This window comes from Centrocercus urophasianus, unplaced genomic scaffold (genome assembly GCF_019232065.1).
Source record: "Centrocercus urophasianus isolate 14NV4802_14NV808 unplaced genomic scaffold, USGS_Curo_1.0 seq_18, whole genome shotgun sequence".
In the NCBI taxonomy this organism is placed as follows: Eukaryota; Metazoa; Chordata; class Aves; order Galliformes; family Phasianidae; genus Centrocercus; species Centrocercus urophasianus.
This window is the reverse complement of record NW_024884733.1, coordinates 6,000,523-6,024,542: the sequence shown is the minus strand read 5'-3', so window position 1 is coordinate 6,024,542 and position 24,020 is coordinate 6,000,523. Positions and strand designations below refer to the sequence as shown.

Below are 24,020 nucleotides of genomic sequence, written 5' to 3'. Positions count from 1 at the left end.
TGACACCAGTCTGGAATGTGAAAATAAGGCACCCCAGAGAGTTACTTGCTGGCTGCCCCATGTTTGAGGGCTCTGCCTTGCCCTTTTCCGTGAGCAAGCAGTCTGAAGCCCTGTGTCCTTGGGAGGGACGGACCTTATCTACTGCTCACTGCCTGTTCTCTGCTATTAGACTAAACTTCTGTAGAGCCAGCACCCCAAATCTCCATAAGGCATCATACCAGGGACTTCATCTTCTATAAAACATAATAGATAGAGTAATATACAGATTTTGTAATAAATAATAGATTTGGTAATGTACCCACTTCCTCCACACTGTTTTCCAAGGTCACTGTGGGAGAAACACAGACAGCTGCAGTGAACATTTGCTCTTGCTGGGGTTGGTTCTTTCGGGTTGACAGACCGTCTTTCAGGCAAACAGCCTTCTCCCCAGCTAGCCAGTAAACACAACAGTATGCCCTGCAAAATATCTGCCACCAGGACACGCAGCAGCATTACTGCGACAATAAATTCACATTTTCCAGCCCAGAGGTGAGACTGAAGGCAGGCATCTGCTGCCAAGGCACTTACTAGCTGTGTTTGGCTTTGTGCATTCACCATTTATCATCTGCTTTTAAAAGGAGGGCAGGAAGAAATCTGCCCCATCCTTAGGGAGGTGCACAGCCTGGATGGGGGAAAGGGCAATGGCAGGAAAAGGAGTCCCAGGGCGCCAGCCTGTGGCACAAGGATGAGCCTTGGGGTTGATGGAGGGCTCACTGGGATTTGCCAGTGGTCCAGCCCAAAGCTCCAGCTGACAGGACTGAGTGGCCAAGAGGAGCACTGCAGGCAAACGCTTTACTTAAGTTTCGTTCTCCCTCCTTGCTCTGAGTGGTCTCTTACTAAAAGCAAGCATTTTTTAGTTTCTATTCAGGCTTTCCTTTCCAGCCAAAAGCGCTCACAGGAGCATCTCATCTGTAACAGTCTGCTGCAGTATGGTGGCAGCCACCTGAGGCAGACACGGTCGCCTCACAAGCCCAGCTCTGTACCCCTGCTTCCAGGTCACTATCCCTCCCACTGGAACGGCTTATTTTTAATATCCTGACCACAGCCATCTTTCTCACAAACGTGCACCTGTGAGACTGCATTTCTTCCCATTAGCAATCATTCCCAGATCCTTCCATTTGCTGCCTGCTCTCCCCAGCCTGACACAGGGCTTTTCCTCAGCACACATCTCTACATCAGGTCCCAGACTTAAAGCACTCTATGAGGCTGCACTGCCCTCCTGTTAGCACTGCTTCCCACACCTTGTAAGCTGTAGGCTTTATTTCAGGCGGGGTGCTGGGTGTCCATGCCCAGTGAGGGCTGCAGGTCTCTGTGAGGAGAGTGCAAGGCTGCCTTGTGTGGATCGTGGGCACTTCCATAGGGTTCCAGAAGGTTCCAGACCCCTCAGGGAATGGAAACACCAAGGCTGCAGCTGAGCCCAGCAGTATGCTGGGGGGGCTCTAGGTAAAGGTGCTTAAGAAAGTGCAAAATGCTCTGCCAGGCAGTGTGGGTTGAGGGAAAAAATGGCAGAAACACCTGAAGAGCTGAGGTGAGAGAAGAGAAAATGGTGCTGCTTTTACAGCACTGAGAGAAGAAAAAATGGCACCCGCTCTGCAGCACTGAGGTGAGAGGAGAGAAAATGGCGCCCGCTCTGCAGCACTGAGGTGAGAGGAGAGAAAATGGCACCCATTCTGCAGTACTGAGGTGAGAGAAAACGGTGCCGCTGCGCAGGGATTCCCCTGCAGCCCCTGGGGAGAGAAGTCCTGATGTTCCTGCGTGGGTCCTTACAGAGAGGGAAAGCATAAATAAAAAGGAGGAGAAGGAAGGAGCTGTGTCAGACTGGAGCTGCCATCCCACTGCCCCACCAGGTAGGGGAGGCATGAGGGAAGGGGCAAAGCTGAATACAGATGGGGAAGAACTGTTGTTCATTTTGTTTTTCACTATCCCATCTATTTTAACAGGCAGTAAGTTAATTTTCCCTAGCCCACAAGCTTTTCCCTTTGTTTTCTCCCCTGAGCCTGTTGCAGTGGAGCAGCTGGGTGGGTACTGGAGAGCTGCGCAGGGTCAGCCCTCTGCAGGTACCAATTCTTGTCTAAATTTGCACTATTCACACATCCAGCAGGTTTAAGGTGTGCCCCTTCTACAGCGGCTGGGCGTCAGAACTTTCATCATGGCTCAGTCTTGCTTCTCCATAAAGAGGGATCCATCCCTGTTCTGCACACAAGGGTAGTGAGAGGAAAAGCAGTCTTTGTAATGGAGACACGTTTGCAGTGCTGATAGGGCCAAGGGAGACCATGATCCTATTCAGTGGCGTGGGGAAGGAGGGATTCCCAGCAGATGCTGTCATGACTCAGCAGCTCTGTGTAAGGTTCTGGGTCAGCACAGGGCTCCACTGCCTACCTGTTCCTATTTACCTACTTAGACTCAGCAAGAGAAGAAGAACGTAGGAGAATCTATTCACCATGCTTTTTAAGACCACAGGAAATAGCACTTTTAGAAAGCAGAGCTACAGGGTCAGAATGAAAAGGGATGAAAGAAAAACCAAACTGAGAAACCAGTTATGCAAGGCGCATTGCTAACAAGCAGTTCGGTGAAAGATGTTCATGCCCCTAAAAAGCAAAAACAAAGTGTTTAGCAGCAGGACCTGTCTTGCAAAAGGTGCAGATCGCTAGAAAACAGTCTCAAGATAGAAAAAGAGACAACTTGATCACAAGAAAGAAGTGTCAAGTTTCTCAACTGTACACTTGCTGTACAGTTGAAATTACTAGAAGTCTATGATTTAAGATAAATGTTGGTTTCTTTTCTCTAAGCCATGTCTTTTGTTCCTATGACCTTATTCTCTCCCCCTGAATCGCTAGGTGTGCTGAGTTGCCTTGGCCATGGGTGGATAGAGGACAAGACTCACAACTGGCCCAGTTTCCTTAGTCTCTTTTGATGCTTGGTGCAACTCCACTATGAGTACTGCGGAAAACTTAGCACGCTTTTCTTCACCGTGCCCTATAAAGTGACATGCTAAATGTGGTTTACAGGCAATGAGCTGAAATACAGAAATGAAACTGCTGCTATCAAAGTGCCCACTTTAGGATTTTTCACAGAATTCAGTGGTTGTACAGCTCTTGGGTATGCTCTTCATTCACACCTAGCAGTTATAAACAGCAGCCTTGAGCATGGCAGCCTTGTGGTCTGCCAAGTCATCACCATCCCACCCATCTCTCCAGCACATCTAGCTCCCTCCTATGAGCACCACTGAATTTTTGTCCACTTAGCTCTCTATGAAGTCTAAGGGCGGTGGTGGTGTGATTAACTTCAGCTGACATGGCACCTATTCCTTTAAAGGCTAGCATCCTGCAAGACCAGCACACAGAGACAGGAGTGCACACCACCTCAAAAAGCCTGCACCCTTTGGTGAACAGCCTGGTACTAGAAGGAATTAATGCTGTTGGGGGTCATCAGTATAAGGTTCCAAGCCCCTTTTCACGTTCTCTTGTGCTTTCTGTTTCTTAATCCGTTAGATGAGCTAGAAGAGTGGAAATTACAAAACTCTTAAAAGACCCATGGTTCCACTACTTATACTTAAAAGCCTTAGAAAAGTTTTTAATTAGATTTTCTAGCAAACTAGAAAGGTGGGAGTTGTGTGGGATGGCTTTACTTGTTCTCCTAGGCAGGCTCTATGCCAGGTCCTGGTCATCATCTGGTACTTGTTGGGGTTGCCACAGGCTTTCATCTCAGACTGGGCATCCATCACTGTATCCTTACTATTGTACATGCTTCCTGGGAAACAGGAACAGTCAGGCCAGCAAGTTACATTAGCATCAAAACACAAATCACGTATCTCAAGGTCCAGAGCACAGCACCAGTTATTTCTATTGCATCACTGTCTAGATGATCTTGCCAGGTACTGAACATCTTAACTGCAAAGCTGGGACAGCACTGAATACAGTAACTGTATGGATACATTTACTGCTGGATGAATCATACCTCGTCTTGCCCACGAGCTCTCCCCTGTGCAGAAGGGAATGCATATAAATACATAATAAATGCTTCAAGAGCAGAGAAGGAGACACAGACTCCACAAGCAGACCTAATGATACCTAACGTGGTCCCAGCTGGACCAAGCAGTTATCATCCCCTTCTCTCCTTCAACAGCCTCTCTTGACTCACATTCTCCAGCACAGCAAGCAGGGTCTCCACAGGATGTGAGTAGGGAGTTTCAAGCAAACCTTGAAAATGATTGTTCCCCACCCATGCTGTAAGAGTAAGTAGGGCAACAGAGGAGCCTGACTCAAATTCTTGTAAGCTCAGATAAACAAGAAAGTACAGCTGTGGGCAGGAGGCAGAAACAACCCCCTACCCCACAAAAAAACTTTCATGTTTGCAATGGTCGAAGAGCTCAGCTAACAGACAGTAGCTCACTAAGCCACAACTACCTCCTGCTCCTCACAGCAGCAGCAAAGAAACACACTTGCAAAGCCACACACAACCTGGTGGGCTGCTCAGCAGCAAGGATGTGCAGGACTGATTTCAGAGCGCAAAAGCAGGGATCATCACAAAGGCTGCAACAACATCCTTCTGGGCCTATTTGAGAACTAGCCTTATAACCTGCCCTTGTCCAAGCTAAGGACAGCAGTGGGATTTATTCACTAAATATCCTGAATTTCTCCCAGCACTGCCCTTTTGAAACCACGCAGGGAATCAGAGAAATCACATCCTCTTTTGTTCCTTAAGCATTCTTAATCTTCTATTATTTAAATTCCTTTTTCAGAACTTTAATGGAAGGCAGTTCTTGGATACCCATTCTCCATTGCAGATACCTCAGCAGGGAGCATGGATAAACGGATTAGCAGCAAGTCAGTCTTTCAGCACGCCCTGTGGAGCCTTGGCTGAGATTGTGCAGCTCATACCAGTTCTTTGGCTGATCCTCTGATAGCTGAGAACTGCAACAGCCGTAAACGTTGCACTCTTCTTTGGGAACTTCATGTCCATCATAGCAGCATGAACAACTATCTTGTAGGCTATTTAAATTAAGAAGGAAAAATCTCCCTCTCAGGTATATATTTTCTGATTTTTTTTTTTTAATCTCTTAACATAAATCTCACAAATGATGCTAAGTGGAATGCATGCCCCTCACATGGCTCAGGAGAGCACACACTCTGTGGGGAATTAAGGTAAGTAGGGAGGGGCTTTGCCTGGGATGCTGAGCTGAGACTTGTTTCCCTTCCTCTCCATCTCTTAGGTCCTCTCCCTCTGCCTGACAAGGACAGGGCAGGAGGTCCACCACAACACATAGTCCTACTTCTCATGCATCAGGGCTTTGGTTGTGTGCTGGAAATGGAATATCTGAATCTGATGTTACCTCAAGAGATGAGTCAGCAACAAATTCTTATGTCTTTATTTCTCATCTTTAAAATAAAATTGAGAAATCCACATGTAACTTCCCTCACCTTGCATACCAGCTCCTCCTCTCTTCTTACTCACCTCATCCCCTTTGCATTACACCTCAGTCACTTAGTCATGCCTAAAACTACACTTTTGTAACCATGACGTAACGTGCCTCCTCTTCTAAGTGATAGAAAAATAAGAGTGTTATATATATTATATACTATATATAATATTATATACATTTATATACATATACACTAGAAAATAATATTTAAGCTTCCCCCCCTTCACCATCTGGTTCATGTATTCCTTACAGCTCCATGACCTGGAAGTAACCCCACAAGACACAGTAATCAAAACTTGGAAACATTAAGGCTGCCTTTAAGGGGGAAAATAAAATAGAAAAGGAAAAATAGCAGCAATAATGAAGCTTGTCTGATCAAGCAGAAAGAAGATTGCTCAACTCAAAGGATTTGAGAGTAGCTTAAAAAATACTGGTTCTTCCATTCTTGCGCTCTCTTTTCTCTCTTGGAGGGTTACAAAAAGACTCATATACAACACATACCAGCTAACTACAACAACTAATCTGTGCAACGTCTGAGCCAAGACGCATGTCTGGGTGAACCTGCTGAGAGCCAGTCCGTGTCGGAGCTCCATTTCAAGTCTGTGACACTACTGCATTTGTTGACCAGCAGTGGCTTCTTTCAGTTCTGTGTTACAAGAGCCCTACAGGCCTTCACTGTGTGCCAGTGACCTTCCTCTGCAGCACAAGTAACCACAGCCTAGTGAAAAAATCAGGAGACATAGGTGCAATATCAATAGGAGGGATATGAGAGACACTGGCCACAGCTATTAGAGGCTGTTTCTGCTTCTCTGAAGGTGGTTCTCTCTGTGGGGGGAAAGCTGCTCGCAGCAGAAGCTCTCATCTCTACAGGTCCATGTGGAGCAGCACCCAACCTCAGCCTCGCTCGTTACTCATCCTACCTCTTGCACTTAGGCTCTGCCTCTCAGAGCTTGCCAAACCTCCTCTCGCTTCCTGCACTTCTGCTGTAGAAGCAGCACTATTCACCCCACCAGGGTAGATAAATAGGATGCAGCATCTGATACACATCAACCACGAAAGCGCCCACCCCCCTCAAGCAGCTTGCTACGCTCGGCACATAGCAGCATGAGTGCTTCTATGTCATGCAGGCTTGGCCAGCTGCACACCCCAGACATGCAGGCATTGCCTGGAAAGGGTTCAGCTAACTATGAGAGTTGGTGTGCCTGCCTGTTGACTTGCTGGATTAGCTTTGAGCTGGATCACATAGGTATAGAATGCCTGCACAGATGAAGAAAGGCTGTGAGCCACAGAAGACCCCCAGGCACTAGGAGCTGACTGGAAGGTGCTTCACAGGAGTTGCTCTGGACTCATCACTTCTCAGATGTTCTCTACAGAGGAGAAGTTCCCTGGAGTGCTATTAAACACTGCCCAAGCCCTGCAGTACCTCCACACATAGCCCAGGCTCTTCCATTGGACAGAGGAGCTTGGCTTATACAGACAGCTGGGATTGTTCAGTCTGCAGGAGGCTCAGAGACCTTACTGCTCTCTACAACTGCCTCAGAGGAGGCTGTGACAGGGTGGGGTTCTGTCTCTGCTCCTGGGTAACAGTGACAGGACGAGAGGGAGAGACCTCAAGCTGTGCTAGGGCAGGTTCAGGCTGGATATTAGGAAACATTTCTTCTCAGAAAAAGCAGCCCTTTCCAATGCACCACCACTCTGAGTGTGTTCCCTCAGTCACAGAAGCATTAACAATGCCATCATTAAATAAAGAATTTAATGCTAACATTAAGCAAATACTCCAATCAGTGAACAGCTTTTTAGATAATTAAACTGATAGCTTTAATAAAGCTGCTCTCACAAGCAGTCTGTGAATCAACCCTGTGCAGTTTAAAATTCTATGCTTCTGTCACGACCTTTGAATCTTCATGACTTTGAATCTTCAGCCACAGCCCATGAGCTCAGCTGTGGGTTTTCTACGTTCAGGTTGAAGCGATGTTTGAGAACGGGATCGCAGGGCAGAAGCACGTGTGTAACTGGCATCTGTGCTATAGGCTCCACACAGTAGCAGCTGCTCTCTGACTCAGGACCAAGGCTCATAGCTTTGTCCCACAAGGAAAGGCAGCTCTGTCCACTTCGAGACCCCAGCTCGACTTAAAACACCATCCACCTCACCACACCACTATCTCTGAGACTTGCAGGTCTGCATTCCTGTCAGCACATCAGATAAAAACGTTAACAGATTCTTGTCCCCTCCTGATGTGCAGTGAGAACAGCTGCCACATCCTGCCCCAGAGCTCAGGTTCATGGCTGAGCTGCCTTGTGCTGATTTATACAAAGCTTTGGGAGCTTTTCAACCCTTTGCTAATACTGCAATAGCAGAGTGCATAAACTCAGCATCAGTTTCCTTTGGGTGCTGAATGCTCTTTATCTCTCTAAGCTGTTCCTCACCAGCAAAGAAAAGAAGCACACAATGTGCTCAGAAATTGCTGCAAGCATGCAGATGTATAAAGAGAGATGCACAGTCATTCTTCAGATGGATGCCTAGAAAGCAACACAGCATAAAGAGCAGGAGAAAAGGGAAGAAGCTTCCAGCCTTTCCTTAAAAGATTCAGTCCAACACCTCTGTATCTGCACTAAGTGGTTTGCCCCTCTGACAGCAGGAGACGGGTGCAGTGGGAAAGCATCAGCTAAGCAAAAAAGATTCCTAACTGTTGACTTTTAGAGGCACTTTCCTTCCTGAGAAATGCAATGGAAAGCTCCACCGTGCAGCAGGGCCAGTTGTGTGAGCAGAGGCATAGTGTTCACCTCACCTGTCTGCACCAATGGCCTCGTCCACTCCTGGGTTTCAAAGAAACATGCTACCACAAAGCAAGCAACCACAGGCCATACACCACAGAGCAGAGGACGGCACCAGAGAAAAGGAAATAAATGTTGCATGCTGTGGGAGAACCACTGTTTGAATTGCAAGAAGACTGGACCACAGGCAAAAATGATGCAGCACAGCCTTTTTGTACTGCCAAGTGACAACATGGCAAGTTGAGGTTAATCCTTGCAAGGAAAAAGCTTTGTGGACCAGTGCTGGAGTGAGCAAATGTTATTTAACACTAAGTATGACTTCCTCTCTTTACCCCTCAGACTGCCATGTGAAGTGCTGCTGGGGCTGGAAGCACCGAGAGGAGTGTGGTGCTCTGGGGGATGGCAGCACTTGTGCTCAGCAGCCAGTGTTCTGCCTCCCAGAACACTTCCAGCCAAGACCTGGGGGTGGGGAAAAGCTTGTGTTCAGCTCCAAACACCGCTACCTCCAGCATGTAGGGGAGAGCTCCCAGCCACCCACATCCAAACCATAGCCCACAGATAACACCCAGAGCAATGTTTACAAAGCACAGAGGCCCTCCAAACTTTCCAACAATATTTCTCTCAATTTGAGCTCAACCCTGCATTTCTAGATCACTCCTCTCCATGACGGTCAAATGGAGCTGCCCAGTCTGAGCTGCCCACCTCACACCTTCCTGATCCCCAGATCTCAACAATTTTCATTGCCTGAAAGCTCATTGGCAGGGACCCAGTACCCCACCAGGCAGGGAGCAAAATTTTCTGGCACACTGCTAGAGGTAGAGCAGGGTCCTGTCCACTGACCAAAAGTGTTCCGGGCTTTGGCCATTGCAAAAGCCTTCTGTCCCACATAAGGAGAATACAGTGCCATTTCCTAGAAAAATATACCTTTATTTACCATCTGTGTTTCGCCCAGGAGAGAGCATCCCATGCTCAGCTAGGGCTGGTTTGCTCAGGTCCTATCAGTGAGAAGGGTACCTGGCCCCTTATGCTGTACCCACCACCATAGGATGGGGAGGATTCAGCAAGACCTTGTTTTCACCACAGGGCCAGGACCCCTCACAACATCACCACTTCCAGCACATTCCTTGCAAGGTGAGTTAAATAAAGGGGTGGGGATATTTTCTGGGAAGGGAACAGTCAATAATTTAACACAAAACAAACCTACCATGCTTAACAAGCCAACTGGTAGGTGGGTGCCTGTCAGACAATTTACAGTGCCAAGTGTCCAGGTGGGATGGGCAGACCATCGCTCAGGGGAAGCAGCCTGAGCTCACTCCTACATCACCACCGATGGCGTGGCACAGCACAGCTCAGACTGAGGGCCTCTTGGACACAGGCCAGCTGTCCCCAAATGGCCTGAGCTCACGGGGGGCATAACAGCATGTGTGGGCCAGTGCCGCTGAGGCCCTGGCACTTTCTCAGGTAGCAGTCTTCTCGAGCAAGTAGTGAGTTTCAACAGGGTCTTTGATGCACTACGTTTCAGGGCGGTGGTTTTATTCAGAGGAAGAAAATGCGTGATTCTCTTCAGATAGCCACAGGACAGCCCACGTGCTTCCTAGAGGTCTGGATTCAAGCTTTTACCTGTTGCTTGAGCCTTCTCATGCAGAAGGCTGAAACGTGGTGTCTTGATGGGTTTCCTAGAGTGAGACCCTGCTTTGGTTTTGGCAACATAGGACCATTGCCTCTCAAGTGGCCGTCATGCCCTGCATGTCCCAGTGTGTGGGGTGCTGCCAGCCACATTTCAACAGCACCACTTAAAGCTTAAATAACCCAAAGAATGTCTTGGATTCCTCAAAGTTAACCAGATCAATTTTGGAAACGTTGACATACAGACTGTCCCTCTCCCTGAGCTTGAATAAAGCCCCCAGGTAGCTTTTCCGGGCCCACATCTTCTCCTTTGTACAGTAGTTGATGCGCTTGTCCTCCATCAGCACGTGGCTGCCTGGTGAAGCTGGGTTTCTCTTGTAGACAACGTGTGTCAGCACCTCGTTGTCACAATGCCTTCCCCGGAAAAGCACATTGGAGTACACAAAGTACAGACCAGTCTCATTGATCACAAGGCCCTTGGCACGGTACTGAACGCCACTGGTGAAGGCATGACCAGAGATGGGTTCCCACTCCAATGGGAGGTTCCGCTGTGTGGGGTTCCCTGGAAGCCAGAATGAGAGTGGAAGTGCAGTAAGTACAAGCACTAACGTATTCTCCCTTCAGTTACACCCCAAGTCACAACCAAGTCACCTGTTCTCTGTGTCCTTTGTGCAGCATGAGAAGTCTACCCCAACCTCACGGAGGTGGGAGTTCTCACCTCCCATGTGCTCAATTGGCACTGAGCTGCTTTTGAAAGCACCTCATTGACAAAAACAAAAAAAACAAAGGAAAAAATATATCTCTCATTAAAAAGCCTGAATAAGAGGAATATTTTAGCAGTGGAATAACTTCAAGTTGCCAGAGCACACGCATTTCTAAAGGAAAATGAGGAAGTCTGTGCAAGGCAGTTCCCTGCAATGACAGCCAAGCTGCCCCTTTCACCTCGGTAACATCTGCCCTGTTCTCTGCTCCCAAATCTTGCTGGCCCCTCAGCACATACCTGTTAAGTGTGCTGCCTTCCTTGCTTCCTTTTTCACTGGCTTGCTCCCCTGCCCTGCATGCAAACAGAGGAGACTTTAGCCCTATGCTCCACGGAGAAGCCAAACCAGTGAGAAGAACAGGTATCCACGAGGCTAAAGCGAGGTAGATTCCCAGCAGCAAAGAGCACATAGGCACCATGGCTTGCTGTAAAGAGATAGAAAGATGCTCAGCCAAATGCTACAGAACATTAGAGAGAGTTAGAAAGGAAGAGCTGAAGCAAAGGATCAGATGTGATCCAAAGCAAAGGGGAAAAACAAGACAGCAAGGAAAGTTTTCATCTTCAAATGACTCCACCAGTGAACTTAAGCAGAGGACATCCACTCAGGTTTTAGGAGAGGGATAATACAGTGCCTTTACATGGCTTCTTTAGTCTGTGTTGAGGTGACTGCTTGTGTCCTGTCACAAACATACCTGCTTTATTGCCCCACTCCAGCCCAGCACCCCCACAGCAGCGGAAATCTGGCTGCCAAGTACCAAACCTCCTTACAGCTGGACCAGAAAAGCTATTTGAGACATCCTGAAAGCACCTGCCTAGCCAGGCAGACCCTGTCCTCAGAAGGGCAGAATATGGGTAAGAGAATTCTACCTTCCATGGAGGGTCTGAGTCCTCCTAGAGAAATGGGCTGGTTACAGTGACGGGGCACAGGGACCCCATCCTACTCCATCTTGCCCATTCTCTCAGTGTCTACTTCTGAGCATCAAGCTCTCAATTTTTAGAAACATCTTGTTTGCTTAAGCCAGTTGTTTGGCCTTCTTTAAAAATATTTCATCACTAATAACACTAACACAGATCATAAAAATGACAGTTTGAAAGTTCAAAATACAATTTTAAAATTGTTCCATTGAGACTGAAACTACTTTTTCTTTCCTCTAAATTTAGGAAAAAAAAAAAAAAGTAGGTTCTTTTGGAAAGTTTCAATTTCAGTGAAAAGACATTTTTTAAAGAGAATAAAATCACCATAGAATCAGGATCTATCATCTATCAGGATCTCATCTAACTCTGACTGCATCGAGACTTTGTACCAAAGGAATTTAGGAACAAAGTTGCTCTCTCTCAAGGGTACAAGCAGATCTTCCAATCCCAAGGAAAACAAAACTCTGTATGTCATCCCCAAAATCTTACAGAGCAAAGAGATAAAGTGTTAACACGTGCATCTTGGTTCTCTGCTCTCCTTCTGTGCATGCTGTTGCAGTGCATTAGGACAGCCAGAAATTCACTTCCACAGCAGAATCCCTCTCAGTATCAGTGCCCCACTTGGGTCTGGGAGGCCCTAAAGCAGAAGCAAACTGTTCCGCACTAACACCACTAAGCATTCCAGCAAGCAGGATGCAGGACCCCCTCCCCACGTGCTCTTCTTCAAGCGAGTGTAATGAGTACTTCCAGAGCATCAGAGCTGCACCCTTGCCTTTGCACCTGACAAGGGGAGGCAAGAATTTGGCAGGAACATTCACACATGCTGGCAAGGAGGAGTTCCTCTACGTACATCAACTCACCTATGAGCTTCTCCAGGGCTGGAGGGATGTGTTCAGTGCTGACAGACTGTCAAAAGAAGAGTGACAAGCTCTCTTAGCAGGGTGAGAACACAAAAGCACCATCTAGATGCAGCCTGACTATCTCAACAACGGCTATTCTGAGTGCTCATGCAGAGCTGCAAGGTTAAGTGTACAGGGAGAGAGAGCCTGCAGCACTCAACCATCAGGACAACCAGATATGTACCACAGTCACCAACAGAGCAGTCCTTCACAGTAACAAACAGCCCCACGCACACTGGCATGGCAGACACATCACTGCCACTGTTTTCTCCCCACAGCCTGTGTGGCCAGCAGGCAGACTTTACCTCTCTGAGTTCAGCCAGTTCCTTCTCCAGGTGGAAAATCTGAAACATGCTCAGCCCCACTCCAGTGAGGGCCAGCAGGATCAGCAAGAAGATCACCAGGAAGCAGACGCTGCTCCTTTCTCTGTTGCTCTTTGGCTTTTTCCTCCGATCGGGTACCGGTGGAGGGAAGGGAGCAACAGGGGATGCTGGATGGCAGGAGGTACTGGCATCGGCACAGCCATCCACCCAAAAGATCTGGGGGTACATATAGTTCAAGTTCTGCTGCATGGCTGGGAGTGGGATGGGCTGGACACGCTTTGTGTGATCTTCCATGTGGCAGCCAAAAACTGCCGAGGCTGGCCCAGACTGAGCCCTGGGGGAAGACCCAGCTCCGCTTCTGTGTGCCTGCATCATCCCAGCTCAGATGCCGCAACTCTATGAAAGCCTCAAGCAGCAACAGCAAACCCCAAAAAGCTTCCGCCCTCGGCTGCAAGTTCACGGCACCCGCCTGCTCCTCCCAGCAGCAGCGTGCAGCAGCACGCACATGCAGCTGTACAGACCTAGTGGCAGGCTGCACTCACACAGCACCAGCCCCAGGAAGGAGGTGTACAGAGCAGCACGGTGCTGTCAGGCAGGGGCTGAGTAATCAGCCAGCCACCCTTTCCAGCAGCCCACTCAGGCAGAGGCAGCTGCTTTTCCACTGCGGTATCCTGTACCACAAGCAGGGGGAATAACACTCTTCTGCTTCTGGCATCCTGCATGAGAGCTGAGAGACAGAGCCGAGTTTTCCCCTTAGCAGAAATATGAAGAACTTATATCAAGTACAGCAATAGGCACTCAAGAACTGCTTCGTTTTGCAAAGGACAAATTACTTACTGCCGCCTGCTGTCCTCTTCCAACTTGCAGCAGTGCTGGAGAAGGCAGTTCTTGTTGCTTTTCAGTCTTCTCTGAACAACGGCGAGTGCTGCAGTAGGACCTCACCTGGCTGGGTGACTGATCAGACACTGCACTACTCATCTTGGTGGAACTTCCTTGCCTTTCAAGGAAGGATTCAGAGTTTAGGCACACTGCAGGGACCAGTGCTTTTAAAGGCTCACTGCCAAATCATGAGGAGAGAGAGCATCTCCATTTCTCAATTTAAGTCTTCATTGGCTGCTGATTGCTAAGTAGTGGCAAGGAGCTGTCCCATAAATTTCCCATAAATTTACACAAAAGACTGTCCATAGCTATTTGCTCTTTCGTTTCAGACATAATGAAGTGCATTTATAGGAGGGCAGTGTTTAAAAAATGAAATGCTTAGTGCAAGAACAAACGTAATTTTTGTCTCTTATGTGGCTGAAGAAAGCAGCCCCAACACAAAGGTTTTGATCTTGAACATCAAGATCTGCAGTTCAAGGTTAGCATGCTCTAACAATGTGTGCACTCTGGTTTCTCCAAAGCAAGGGCTGAGTTGTGCCTCCAACCACACCAATCAGTCAGATGTGCACCACCAGACACCCCGCTGCTTTTTGAGAACGTTCACCGCAGCTCCTTGCTGAAAAGAGAATCCACAGCACAAACCATTTCAGCAACCTCTAGGGTCTTGTACTTCTAGCTCTGACACAAAAAATAAAAGCAATTGAAATGCACCTCCGGCAGTTCAAGCCTACTCAATACTCCTTCTCAGAGCGCTGAGGACACCGTCCCTGTGACTTGCTGCAAAACAGACACAGGTTCCAGGGAGTTCCTATTTCTTTAATGCCCTCTGAGGCCCTTCAACAATACAAGGGGCAAAGCTGAGAGCTTCCTCCCTCCTGAGCTCTCTCTTCAAATCAGGCAATCTCTACATTTCCCTCAGGTGGATGGTCAGGTGTTTGAGCTGTCTTCCCCCTCCAGGCTGCCCTCTATGCCTTTCTGACACTGATTAATTTCAATGCAGACAGCTCATCTTGGTGGGATTGTAGGCACGTGAGCAAGATCCCTTAAACATCACAGATGTGTTTGTCACTGACCCACTGCTTCCTATTTTCGCCAAAATGCACATATATTTTTGTAATTTGTGGGTAAGCTGATGAAAGCCCTGTTTCAGCCATGCCTGCTGCATCTTCTCTATTCAGATCAAGAGCCCTTTAACACCACACGTTGTGGCAAACCGAAGACAAGGGTTATTTTACCATCAAAGAATCCACCTCAGTGCTGAGCACACTTTCATAGACTTCTCCCTTCCCGGCACTCTCTGCCATTGCTGCCTGCTGTCACACTCTCTGTTTCACCTGTAGCCACCTTCAGAGGTCACCTGGTAAGCAGAGCCAAGTGGAGCACATCCACGTGGCACATCACGACACCCGCAGGCTCTGCTTTCTGCTGCCTTCCTACTGCTCAAACCATACACAGGGCTAACAAGGGTTTTGAAGTGATGGCAGGACTGTTTGCTGCAGACAGACACCCACGTCACAGCAAGACTTTTGATAGAAAGCAAGGAACTGAAATTTCGGCAAAGTTGATCTCACCCAACATAGGAGTCAGGAACAGTTGAGCAGGATAAAAGGACAGGAGAAGGGCAAAAAGAGCATTAGATTTCTCTCTCTGCCTCCTAAGCCCCCCTTTCACCAAGTTTGTCAGCAAAGAACAGCAAAAGACAAGACATGGTTACACAGGCAGAAAAAGACAACTTGCTTAGAAGGATCCCTCCACCTTTCACTATCCCCAGAGGAAAGGTGGCAGCTCTTGTTAACTGCACACATCATCAGGCTGAAGTTTGTGCTGACAGCAATTAGAATTAGCCAGCAGCTAAAAAATACATACAGGTACAAGTTTGCATGCAAGGATTTAAAGAACAATTTAAAAAAATGCTGTGTAGGAGGAAGACTTATTAGACTCTGGACATAGTAAAATATGTATTTGAAGATGATATTTCCTGTTACAATAATGACTAGCAGAAATGCTAAAAAGCAACTCTTGAAAGCCCACAGGGCGGCATAAATTACACCCAATAGCAACTGAAGATGTAGTTAAGAAAATGAACAAAAAGACAGCATTCAAAGGTAGGGTTGTGTTTGTTTGAAGCATTAACTGCAGAGGTGACAACCTTTTGCTGTCCCAGGCTAGGCCTGGCAACCAGAGTCAGAGCAATACTGGTAAGTACCAGCCACATATGGCAAAATGGATGCACCCCGTTCATGCTCACTAATGGGTACCTCAGAAAGAGAAACTAAGAGCACCACCCAAGAGAAGGCTTCTGGGTTTTTTTTTTTGCAGCAGGGAAAGCATGAGGGCCCAGGAGCTCAAGCTCACAGACAGCACCAGGCTAATACGTGGGGAGATGCAGACAGCCTCAGAATGCATGTTACAAGTTTAAATTCAGCTTCAGAGAGGCTCAGAAAGGAGTGACAATAACTGACAGACAGCAGAAGCATCCCCTTTGGTTTATCTGAGAGCAGAATGGCAGGGACGCAACTCAGGATCCTACACAGCTCCCAGCTGCCTCCTCCATATGGTAAAGCACAAGAACGGTGGATCCCACTGCACTCTCCTCATTTGACCCTGCTGCCCCAGGACAGCCCATAGAGACAGCAGCAGCTCACAGCATCCTTGGGTTACACAACGCTGCGGTGAGCGCCGACATCTCAGTGTTGTTTCTTTATTACGTTTTTTTTTTTAACAGTTCAGTTTTCCAGCCAAGGGTGATGCTTTCCACTTCCCTCTACAGTCAACTCTTCACTAGAAACACGAGGCACATGTTGACATGTGTGTTGGTACCAACAGCTCCCTAGAGAGCTGTTCACATTCACAAGAGAGCAGCATTCAAACCCCATTTCTGACCCCATTCAAACCCCCAGCTCTATGGCATCGCAATGCTTAGCACAGCCCTTTTCCAGAGAGCAAGACATTTTTCTCTCTCTTGTTCATTAAGCACATGCAAACTACACCCTGCTTCCAATGGGCAGCGGGATCAGCAGAAGGGGCACTGAGCTCTACAGAGACCTTCTGAGGCAGGACAGAATCCAGCAGCACAAAGAGCCATTGCAGCCGAGAATTGAAAGCAGCAAAGTAAGATTCCATTTCTTTTGATTGCGTCTGTAATAAAAGCTAGGAAATTAAGTACAGGGCTGTGAGGTAATGGGATCAATTGCTTGAACATACGGGAAACAAAGACGCAGGTGATCTAATTGTATGCAACAGCCTAGTTATGAGAAAATGGAACAGCTGCTGTGGCTGCTCAGAGGTTGCAAGGAAGACCACAGCAAACACGCAGATGCTGATTTCCCGTTATCCCCAGACAGTCAGTAAGTGCATTCACAGACCCTTCAGGTGGGATCCACACCCTGCCCCACGCTGCCAGCACACAGCCAGCCTCAGCAGTGGGAAACACCAGCTGGTTGTCAAACACTGACCATGCCTGTGCCGTAGCCCCCTGGGCAGTGCATGCAACCCTCAAGTCAGCAGTAATCGTGCCGTGTTACAACTTATAAGAAGTGTTCCCCAGCTGTTTCAAGTTATATTTAATAAGAGTCATAGAGTTTCTTCTTTGCTGTGAGACTGCAGAGGACCCAGTAGGATGCAGGCTCTCTACCCAGCACACATCTAGCAAAGAAAAAACTAGTTTCAAGACAGCCAGCATTTATCTTCCATTTTTATGTCCTAAGGAGTCACATCAAAGAAACACAGAATGGTTGGGTTGGAGTGGACATTAAAGATCACTGAGCTCCACCTCTGCCACGGCCTGGCCGCCCCCAGTTCAGGCTGCCCCGGGCCCATCCATGGCCTGGGGCACCTCCATGTCTGGGTGGCAGTGCCAGTGCTTCACTTCTGAGTGAAAAACACCCCTCTAACCTCTAATCTAAATTTCCTCTTCTAGTTTAAAATCCTTGCCCCTTGTCCTATCATTATCTGCCCACGTAAAGTCGGTACCCCTCCCACTTGTAGGCTCCACTCAAGCACGGAAGGCTGCAGTGGGCTTTCCCCACAGCCTTCTCTTCTCCAAGCTAAACAAGCCCAATTCCCTCAACCTTTCTTCACAGAAGAGGTGCTCCCAGCTCCCTGAGCATCTTCATGGCCTCCCCTAGACCCACTCCACCAGCTTCACATCTTTCTTGTGCTGGGGCCCCTTTTATTATTTTTCAAGTTGGGGAAGAGATGCATAAAAAAGACGCACGATTTTTCCTATCCATTCCTAAGCTAACCCATTTTTATCTGAAAAAGGTCTGGAAACATTAGATCTTCTCAAGCCGATCCAAACCCCAGAAAGTTTCTTTTCTTTAGCAACACCTGATGCTGTTTGACACTCAGGGTTTCCACAAGATAAGACACGCTGCTTGATGGCTGCCTACCCACAGCACTTTGTGGTCAAAGCTCTACGCTTTGTTCCAAAAGCAGTGGAACATTTGCACCAAAGTGAAGCATGTTAAGCTGTTCCATCCCATCTCACGCTGCACACCGGCAAAAGCAGAAGCCACCTTACACTTCAGTTCTCTCCCCACCACAGCTAAAGGAGTTCACATATTTAAAAGAAACTGCATTTCCACTCTGATGCTTAATGCATGTAAACAAAATGTCTTATTTCAGCAAACATGGCTAGCAATACCTTTATATGATGCATATGTTTGTGATTATCCCTTCTCTGATGGAAACACTTGTGTTACTTAAATATTTGGTGCCCCTGGGCTTGCATGAAGGGATCACAAAAGTGTTCCAAATTTTCCTGTGTGTGACAGCTTTTTGCAACAAGAAACAACAGCTCTCTGTGCTCTGACAGGCTCCTCAAGGTGACCGCCTGGCCTGCTGGCTGAGTGTTGTGGTTTGTCTGTACAACACCTCAGCACACTGAGGTTGTAGCGGAGCTCCAGAAGCTCAAACAGATCCACAGAACTCCCACAAGCATCCTGCCCAGGGCTCCCTCCCTGCCATCACCTCTACAGATGTACTACATTTATATCCTAAGAGATGAGACCCTTGGTTTCCATAATTAAGCAGCCAGATTTCTTGTTATACAGGCTGCTGCCAAAGTCAACAGCTTATTTACAGAGATATGTTTTAATGCAAAAGCAATTTCCTCACGGCTGTTCTAATCTGGTTTTGTTTTAAGCTATATAATAAGGTTGGCACAATATAACTCAAAGACTCCAGAAATCCACAATGAGAGCCAGGAGGCCAATTCTATTCAATAACCACTTGGTTGGAAACTGAATTGGTTTTTGTTAGTTTGTTTCTAAAGCAGGGCATCTAATTTTAAGATTAGTTTGAAGGGGAAAAAAAATCTTAGATAGAACAGCAGTTGGACACTCCTCTACATGCCTGAATCTCGAGAATAGCAGCAGCCTGAAGGAACACTGCACTCCAGTGGAAATCCTGAGAGCACATTGCTTTCACCACCCGATCTGTAGGAAGCAGAGAGAAGGACAGATGCTTGGGCAAGCTCTGAGCCACAGGAGGCTTGGGAACAATCACACACTGAGCACGTGCTGGGGAGAAAGGATACAGCCCTCGCTGCTCAATATGCATGCTGCTTTTATGGCATTTTACAGCACAAAACATACCACAAGATGGACCAGGCCTCCTCTACAGTATCCACACCACCTCAGTGATTTGTCAAGCTTTATAAGCCACCTTCATGAGAAAGCGCCGTCTCTGTAGAGCACAAACAACTTAGGAGAGCCTTTATTTCAAAGAAATCAGGTTAGTCAGCATGATATTAATAAAAGTGAAATAGGAAGCTAAAAATTACTCAAGAGCCCACATGAAAGGATAACATTAAGCAAATGAGAACATGACTTTAGGAGCTTTTCTGAAAAAGAAAATAAAAAAGTGGTTATAAATAATTACAAGCAGCAAGCACAGCAAGAGGAAGCTGTGGTTCAGTTCCATCCTACTGCCAGAAGCAAATGCACAGCTGCAAGAGCACAAGCAGCCCAGGAGGCTCCTCCCAATGAGCCTTTCCAGCGGTTGAAGCACGATGTGGTCGGTTGGAAAGTTTAGAGCAAGGCACAGCTGAAATGTTTGGTACTGTTTGGTAACAGTAATGAGAATATGGAAAGTTGCTCCTCAACTGACATGCACCAGCAGTGATCCTAGGACAGAAATATTTTATTGACAGGAGTCATGAGTGCTAACATCAATATCCACTAAGCAGCACAACAGGACTCTTAGGCTGATGTCTCTCACTGTACGTCCAGTTGATCAGATACTGAAGAAGTTTGCACTGTGGGCAATGCTTTCTCTCCCCATCACATCAGAGGAATTCATGCGAGCTCCTGTACTCTCAGCCCAGAGGCAGCATTTCTCAGGAACAGTAAGGAGCCTTCAGGAAAGTGAAGCTACAAAGCTCATGACATTATAATGTGGGTTTTTTAAATACTGATTCTGAAGAATATCTTCAGAACTACATGAATACTATGAATACTATGAGGTCCTCCAAAGACAGTCTTGAAACATGAGAGACTGAGAAACATTCCTGACCTTACATTAGCTGCCCCTTATGGCACCTGCCACATCTCCCACATGGATTGCAAGCCACATGGCCTGAAATCACACAGCTGAAACAGAGCTCTGCTCTATTTTGGACATGCATTATTCCCATGGCATGTTGCCTCTACATTAAAACTTTATTGCTGGTATTTTATTTTTTTTTTTTTTAACCAAACACAATCATTCCTTAGGTTATTAAGCCCTGCCCAGGTTTAAAATCAATAGATAGTCGGGAATACAAAACTGTTTGAAAGGAATTTAGTTGCACGCCTAAAATCACTGACAAGGAAATACGTACATCTGCTTGGAACTTAAACATGCAGCCTACTCACAATTACCGACACCTGAGGTACAAAACAGATCTCAGCAGCAAAAGAAATCAAGAAGGTGCTTCAGTTCGAGGCCAAGTATCACCCACCCTAAAGAGGACGCGGTAGGTACATCAAGGTACATCAAGTGCTTATAAAGCACTCTTATTGTATGAGGAAGCACAGAGGAGTGCTGCTGACTGCTCAGTTATTTCTACGTGACCCTCAAGGATAGCTCACCAGTGCTATGGGGTAATCTAGTCTAGGCAAAAGGGTGAGGAAAGGGTACAAGAGTTGTCCAGTCCAGCAAAACAGAGGAAGGATTCTGGCTGTCCACACACCACCATGGTTCCAGAGAAGCTTGGGTTTCACCAAGCCCTGAGCAGCTGCTTCCAGGAAAGGCAATGCCTCCTTGCCTCACAGCAATCCTCACACAAGAGTTGATAAATACAAGACCACCACCATCTTTGATTTAACTTCAGTTTCACAATTTTTTTTTTTTTTCCATCCAGAGCTCAGAGGCCAGCAATAACAAAGGATAAATAAAAACTTGATAGTTGGAAACGCATTTGACACTGCACATCCCATCATCAGTCATTTGGCCTCATTCCATACCTCTCAATTTGAGGTTTCAGCACACGATAGCAAAGAGGGGCTTTTCTAAGAATTCGGTCGTGTCCAGCTTCACTTGTCTGACGAGAAAAACAGCTCAGTTACAACCGAGACAGAAAAGAAAAGCAAGCTTCCTACAAGTGACGCATCAAGAGGAAGGAAGGTAAATTGAAACAGAAAACCCACACCACAAGAAAGCCACACACCCCCAAAGCAGCCCTTCCTGCACTTCTCTATTTATTTATTTATTTTTTTTAATCAAAGCAGTTCCCATGGTGAAGCCAGAGACTTTTGTGAGAGAAACCAGCACTGGGGAGGTCACATTTGAAGAGAGGAGTAAGGGGCTGGACTGCCAATGGATTTGCCATTTGGCTGCACACAGTGCAGCTAGGCTCACTGCAAGTAAGCTGTTCTGGCCTCACGCTGAAATGTAAAGGTCACTCCTCCTTGGAGATGCGTTTACGCCATAAGACAGATTTTCAAAGGAAAAGTGCCACTAAATTAAAGACAAAGTGTTCAGATTTATTTGGAAATTCACAGTTTCTAATGGCACTACAGCTCTGTAGTTACAAACTCTTGTTCCACAACAACATATGCTGCACTCAGGTATGCATTTTCCTCATCCAGGTTTAAAACTCTTAAATCCAGGTTCAACAAATCTGGTTCATGTGCTCTGACTGGCTAATTGTGCAGATCAAATCCAAAAGTACATCACCTTAACGTATTCATAAACCAACAAGAAAGCAGCAAAACAAAACATCAAAAACAAAGGCTTTAAATAAGTCACATACAATACCAAGGAAAGGCATTAGATCTGTTAAAAAGGGTACCACTAAAAGTGCTCAATAAGTTAACTTATTTTTTTACAATGTGAACCTGTAACATTTGTCAAAAGGAACAACCTTTTGTTCCACTCACTCAGATACACACAACATTTTCCCAATCACACATCCTATAGTATCCAAATATACAGTCACAGTCAAAAATAAAAAAACCTCTTGTACGAAAATATCAACCATACAAACACTGCACATTTGTTAGCCAATACAAAAGCAAATGCTATGGAAATACCCACTTTGAACCAACCCGACCGGTCAGACTTCAAGGCTTTGCAAACGCAGCACACCCAGAGCTGCTCTGGAAAACTCTGCCTCGTCTGCCCCAACGCACCCTCGTGCTCTCCAGCTGAGCTTTCTCCCCAGCTCTCAGCACAGAAACAAATGGAGTGCCCTCCATTCAGCTCTTCTGGAAAACTACAGCAGTCAATTTTGATAACAAAAGCATTCGTCGTCACAAGATGTTCACAAGAAACACTAAGGAGCAACTGTCATCTGTTCAGCACATCAGGCTACAGCTCTGCTTTGTACCTGTAGGTGAAGATAAACGTAACTACCGTTCCCAGTGAGACATTTTTCTCAATGGAGTTTGCAAAACCAGAATCCAGTCAGGCAAGTCCATCTATTAGTATTTTTACAGTATCCAGTCCACATTACTGAGTCCAGCTGAAAGCCAACACATCCCTTTACAGCACTGTAGTGTTGCATCTTCAAAAACAAAAAAAAAGCTAGAGAAATTACAAAATAAATCAAATGACAAACAATTGTATCTCCCCTCTTCCAGTGGCATTATAAATAGACAAAAGGCACATAAATATGGGAAGGTGCAAGAAATAGGAACAAAGCTGAAGGAAGAGGATTAGGCTTTTATCCCTATTCCACCCAACAAACTGGGTTTCAAAAAATCTCTGCCCCAGGAACTGTGAAAAAAAACCTTTAAAAAAATGAACCCCCCTGCCCGCCCTCCCCCCATGCTGTTCTCATAGGAAACTTTCAGCCTCATAAAGCTGCAGCTTATAGCCAAGATTGACACAATCCCATCTATTTAAAAAAGGCAGAAACCAAATTTCTGAATACTTTCCAATTAGTCGAGCTCTTCGTCTCCCACCATCCTCCCACAGAATACCACAGACTGTTCTCAAATGAACAAACACTCTCCTGTTTGAGAAGTTCAGCTAGTTTTAGATGTGTCCAGAAACTGCCGTGACACCAAGTGTTCCCACTGTTATATCTTTGTTGCCTTTGATTATGTCATGCAGGCTTGGCATTGACCCTGACTTAGTCTGTATTAGAGTTTTTATGAGCTTCCCTTGGTCTGAAACTTTAGACCGTCTTCGTTTTATGGCCCTCTTCTCAGTTTTTGTCTTTTGGGCTTGTCCATTGCACAGACTCGTACAAGCTGAAATGCCACAGAAATAGGACTCCTCAGATTGCGATGATGTTTCTGAGCTTCCTTCAGATGGAGGGCCTTTATACGAAGAGTGATAAACTTCCCCAATGTTAGAGAAGTCCCTCTGGTTTGCAAACGGCTTCCTTCCTTTTATTTCCCCATTGGCTATGGGATGGGGAGGCTCTGCTGTTGGCTTGATAGTCTCTATCTTTTCACTTTTGTATTTGCAACGCTTTTTCTGAAACCACAAGTAAAAAGAGAAACAGTCAGCTTCTGAAAGGGAAGCAGGGCTAAGACCCAACCCTGGGGAGCAGGGCAGCAGAGAGCAGCTGAGAGGCACCACCTGCAGGCAGAACGGTGCTCGCACTCAGCCTGCATCCCTGCACCTACTGTACCTTCTTCTCTGGGGAGAACTTCAGGGGTTCTACAATGTACAGGTCCTCGGGATCCACTGTAAGAAAGGGCACACACATTCAGCACTTCTGACAATGCCAGCTACAGAACAACACCGTTCTAACTACACAGGATAAGACATGCCATTTATCACACATTTTTGCTGCCATTATAAACTTATGGACAACACAAGTACACAGAAGTGAAGACAACACTGAAGAAGTCCCCCTCATTGACATGGCAGCTGTCACCTGAAAACATCTCACATTCTGACATAGGAGGCCATAAGAGCAGAGCACACAACGCCCTTTGGGACAA

At 46.7% G+C, this 24,020-nt stretch overlaps 2 protein-coding genes across 3 annotated transcripts in view; both read right to left on the bottom strand.

Moving 5' to 3' along the window:
• Positions 1-9,142: 9,142 nt before the first annotated feature.
• On the bottom strand, positions 9,143-13,673 carry FASLG (Fas ligand). Its single transcript, XM_042820151.1, has 4 exons — positions 12,742-13,673; positions 12,398-12,443; positions 10,863-10,916; positions 9,143-10,424 (listed from the first exon to the last, which is right to left on the bottom strand). The coding sequence occupies exons 1-4, from the start codon at positions 13,132-13,134 to the stop codon at positions 10,030-10,032; spliced, it is 888 nt and encodes a 295-aa protein (XP_042676085.1). The 5' UTR covers positions 13,135-13,673; the 3' UTR covers positions 9,143-10,029.
• A 7,911-nt stretch (positions 13,674-21,584) lies between these two features.
• SUCO (SUN domain containing ossification factor) overlaps positions 21,585-24,020 on the bottom strand; it is a 40,590-nt gene continuing 38,154 nt past the window's right edge. For both annotated transcript variants that reach the window (XM_042819642.1, XM_042819643.1), the window contains 2 exons: positions 23,705-23,760; positions 21,585-23,547 (listed from right to left, as the gene is read on the bottom strand). In XM_042819642.1, the coding sequence (XP_042675576.1) occupies positions 23,101-23,547; positions 23,705-23,760 (503 nt within the window). In that variant the 3' untranslated portion in view covers positions 21,585-23,100. The remainder of the gene's footprint in view (positions 23,548-23,704; positions 23,761-24,020) is intronic.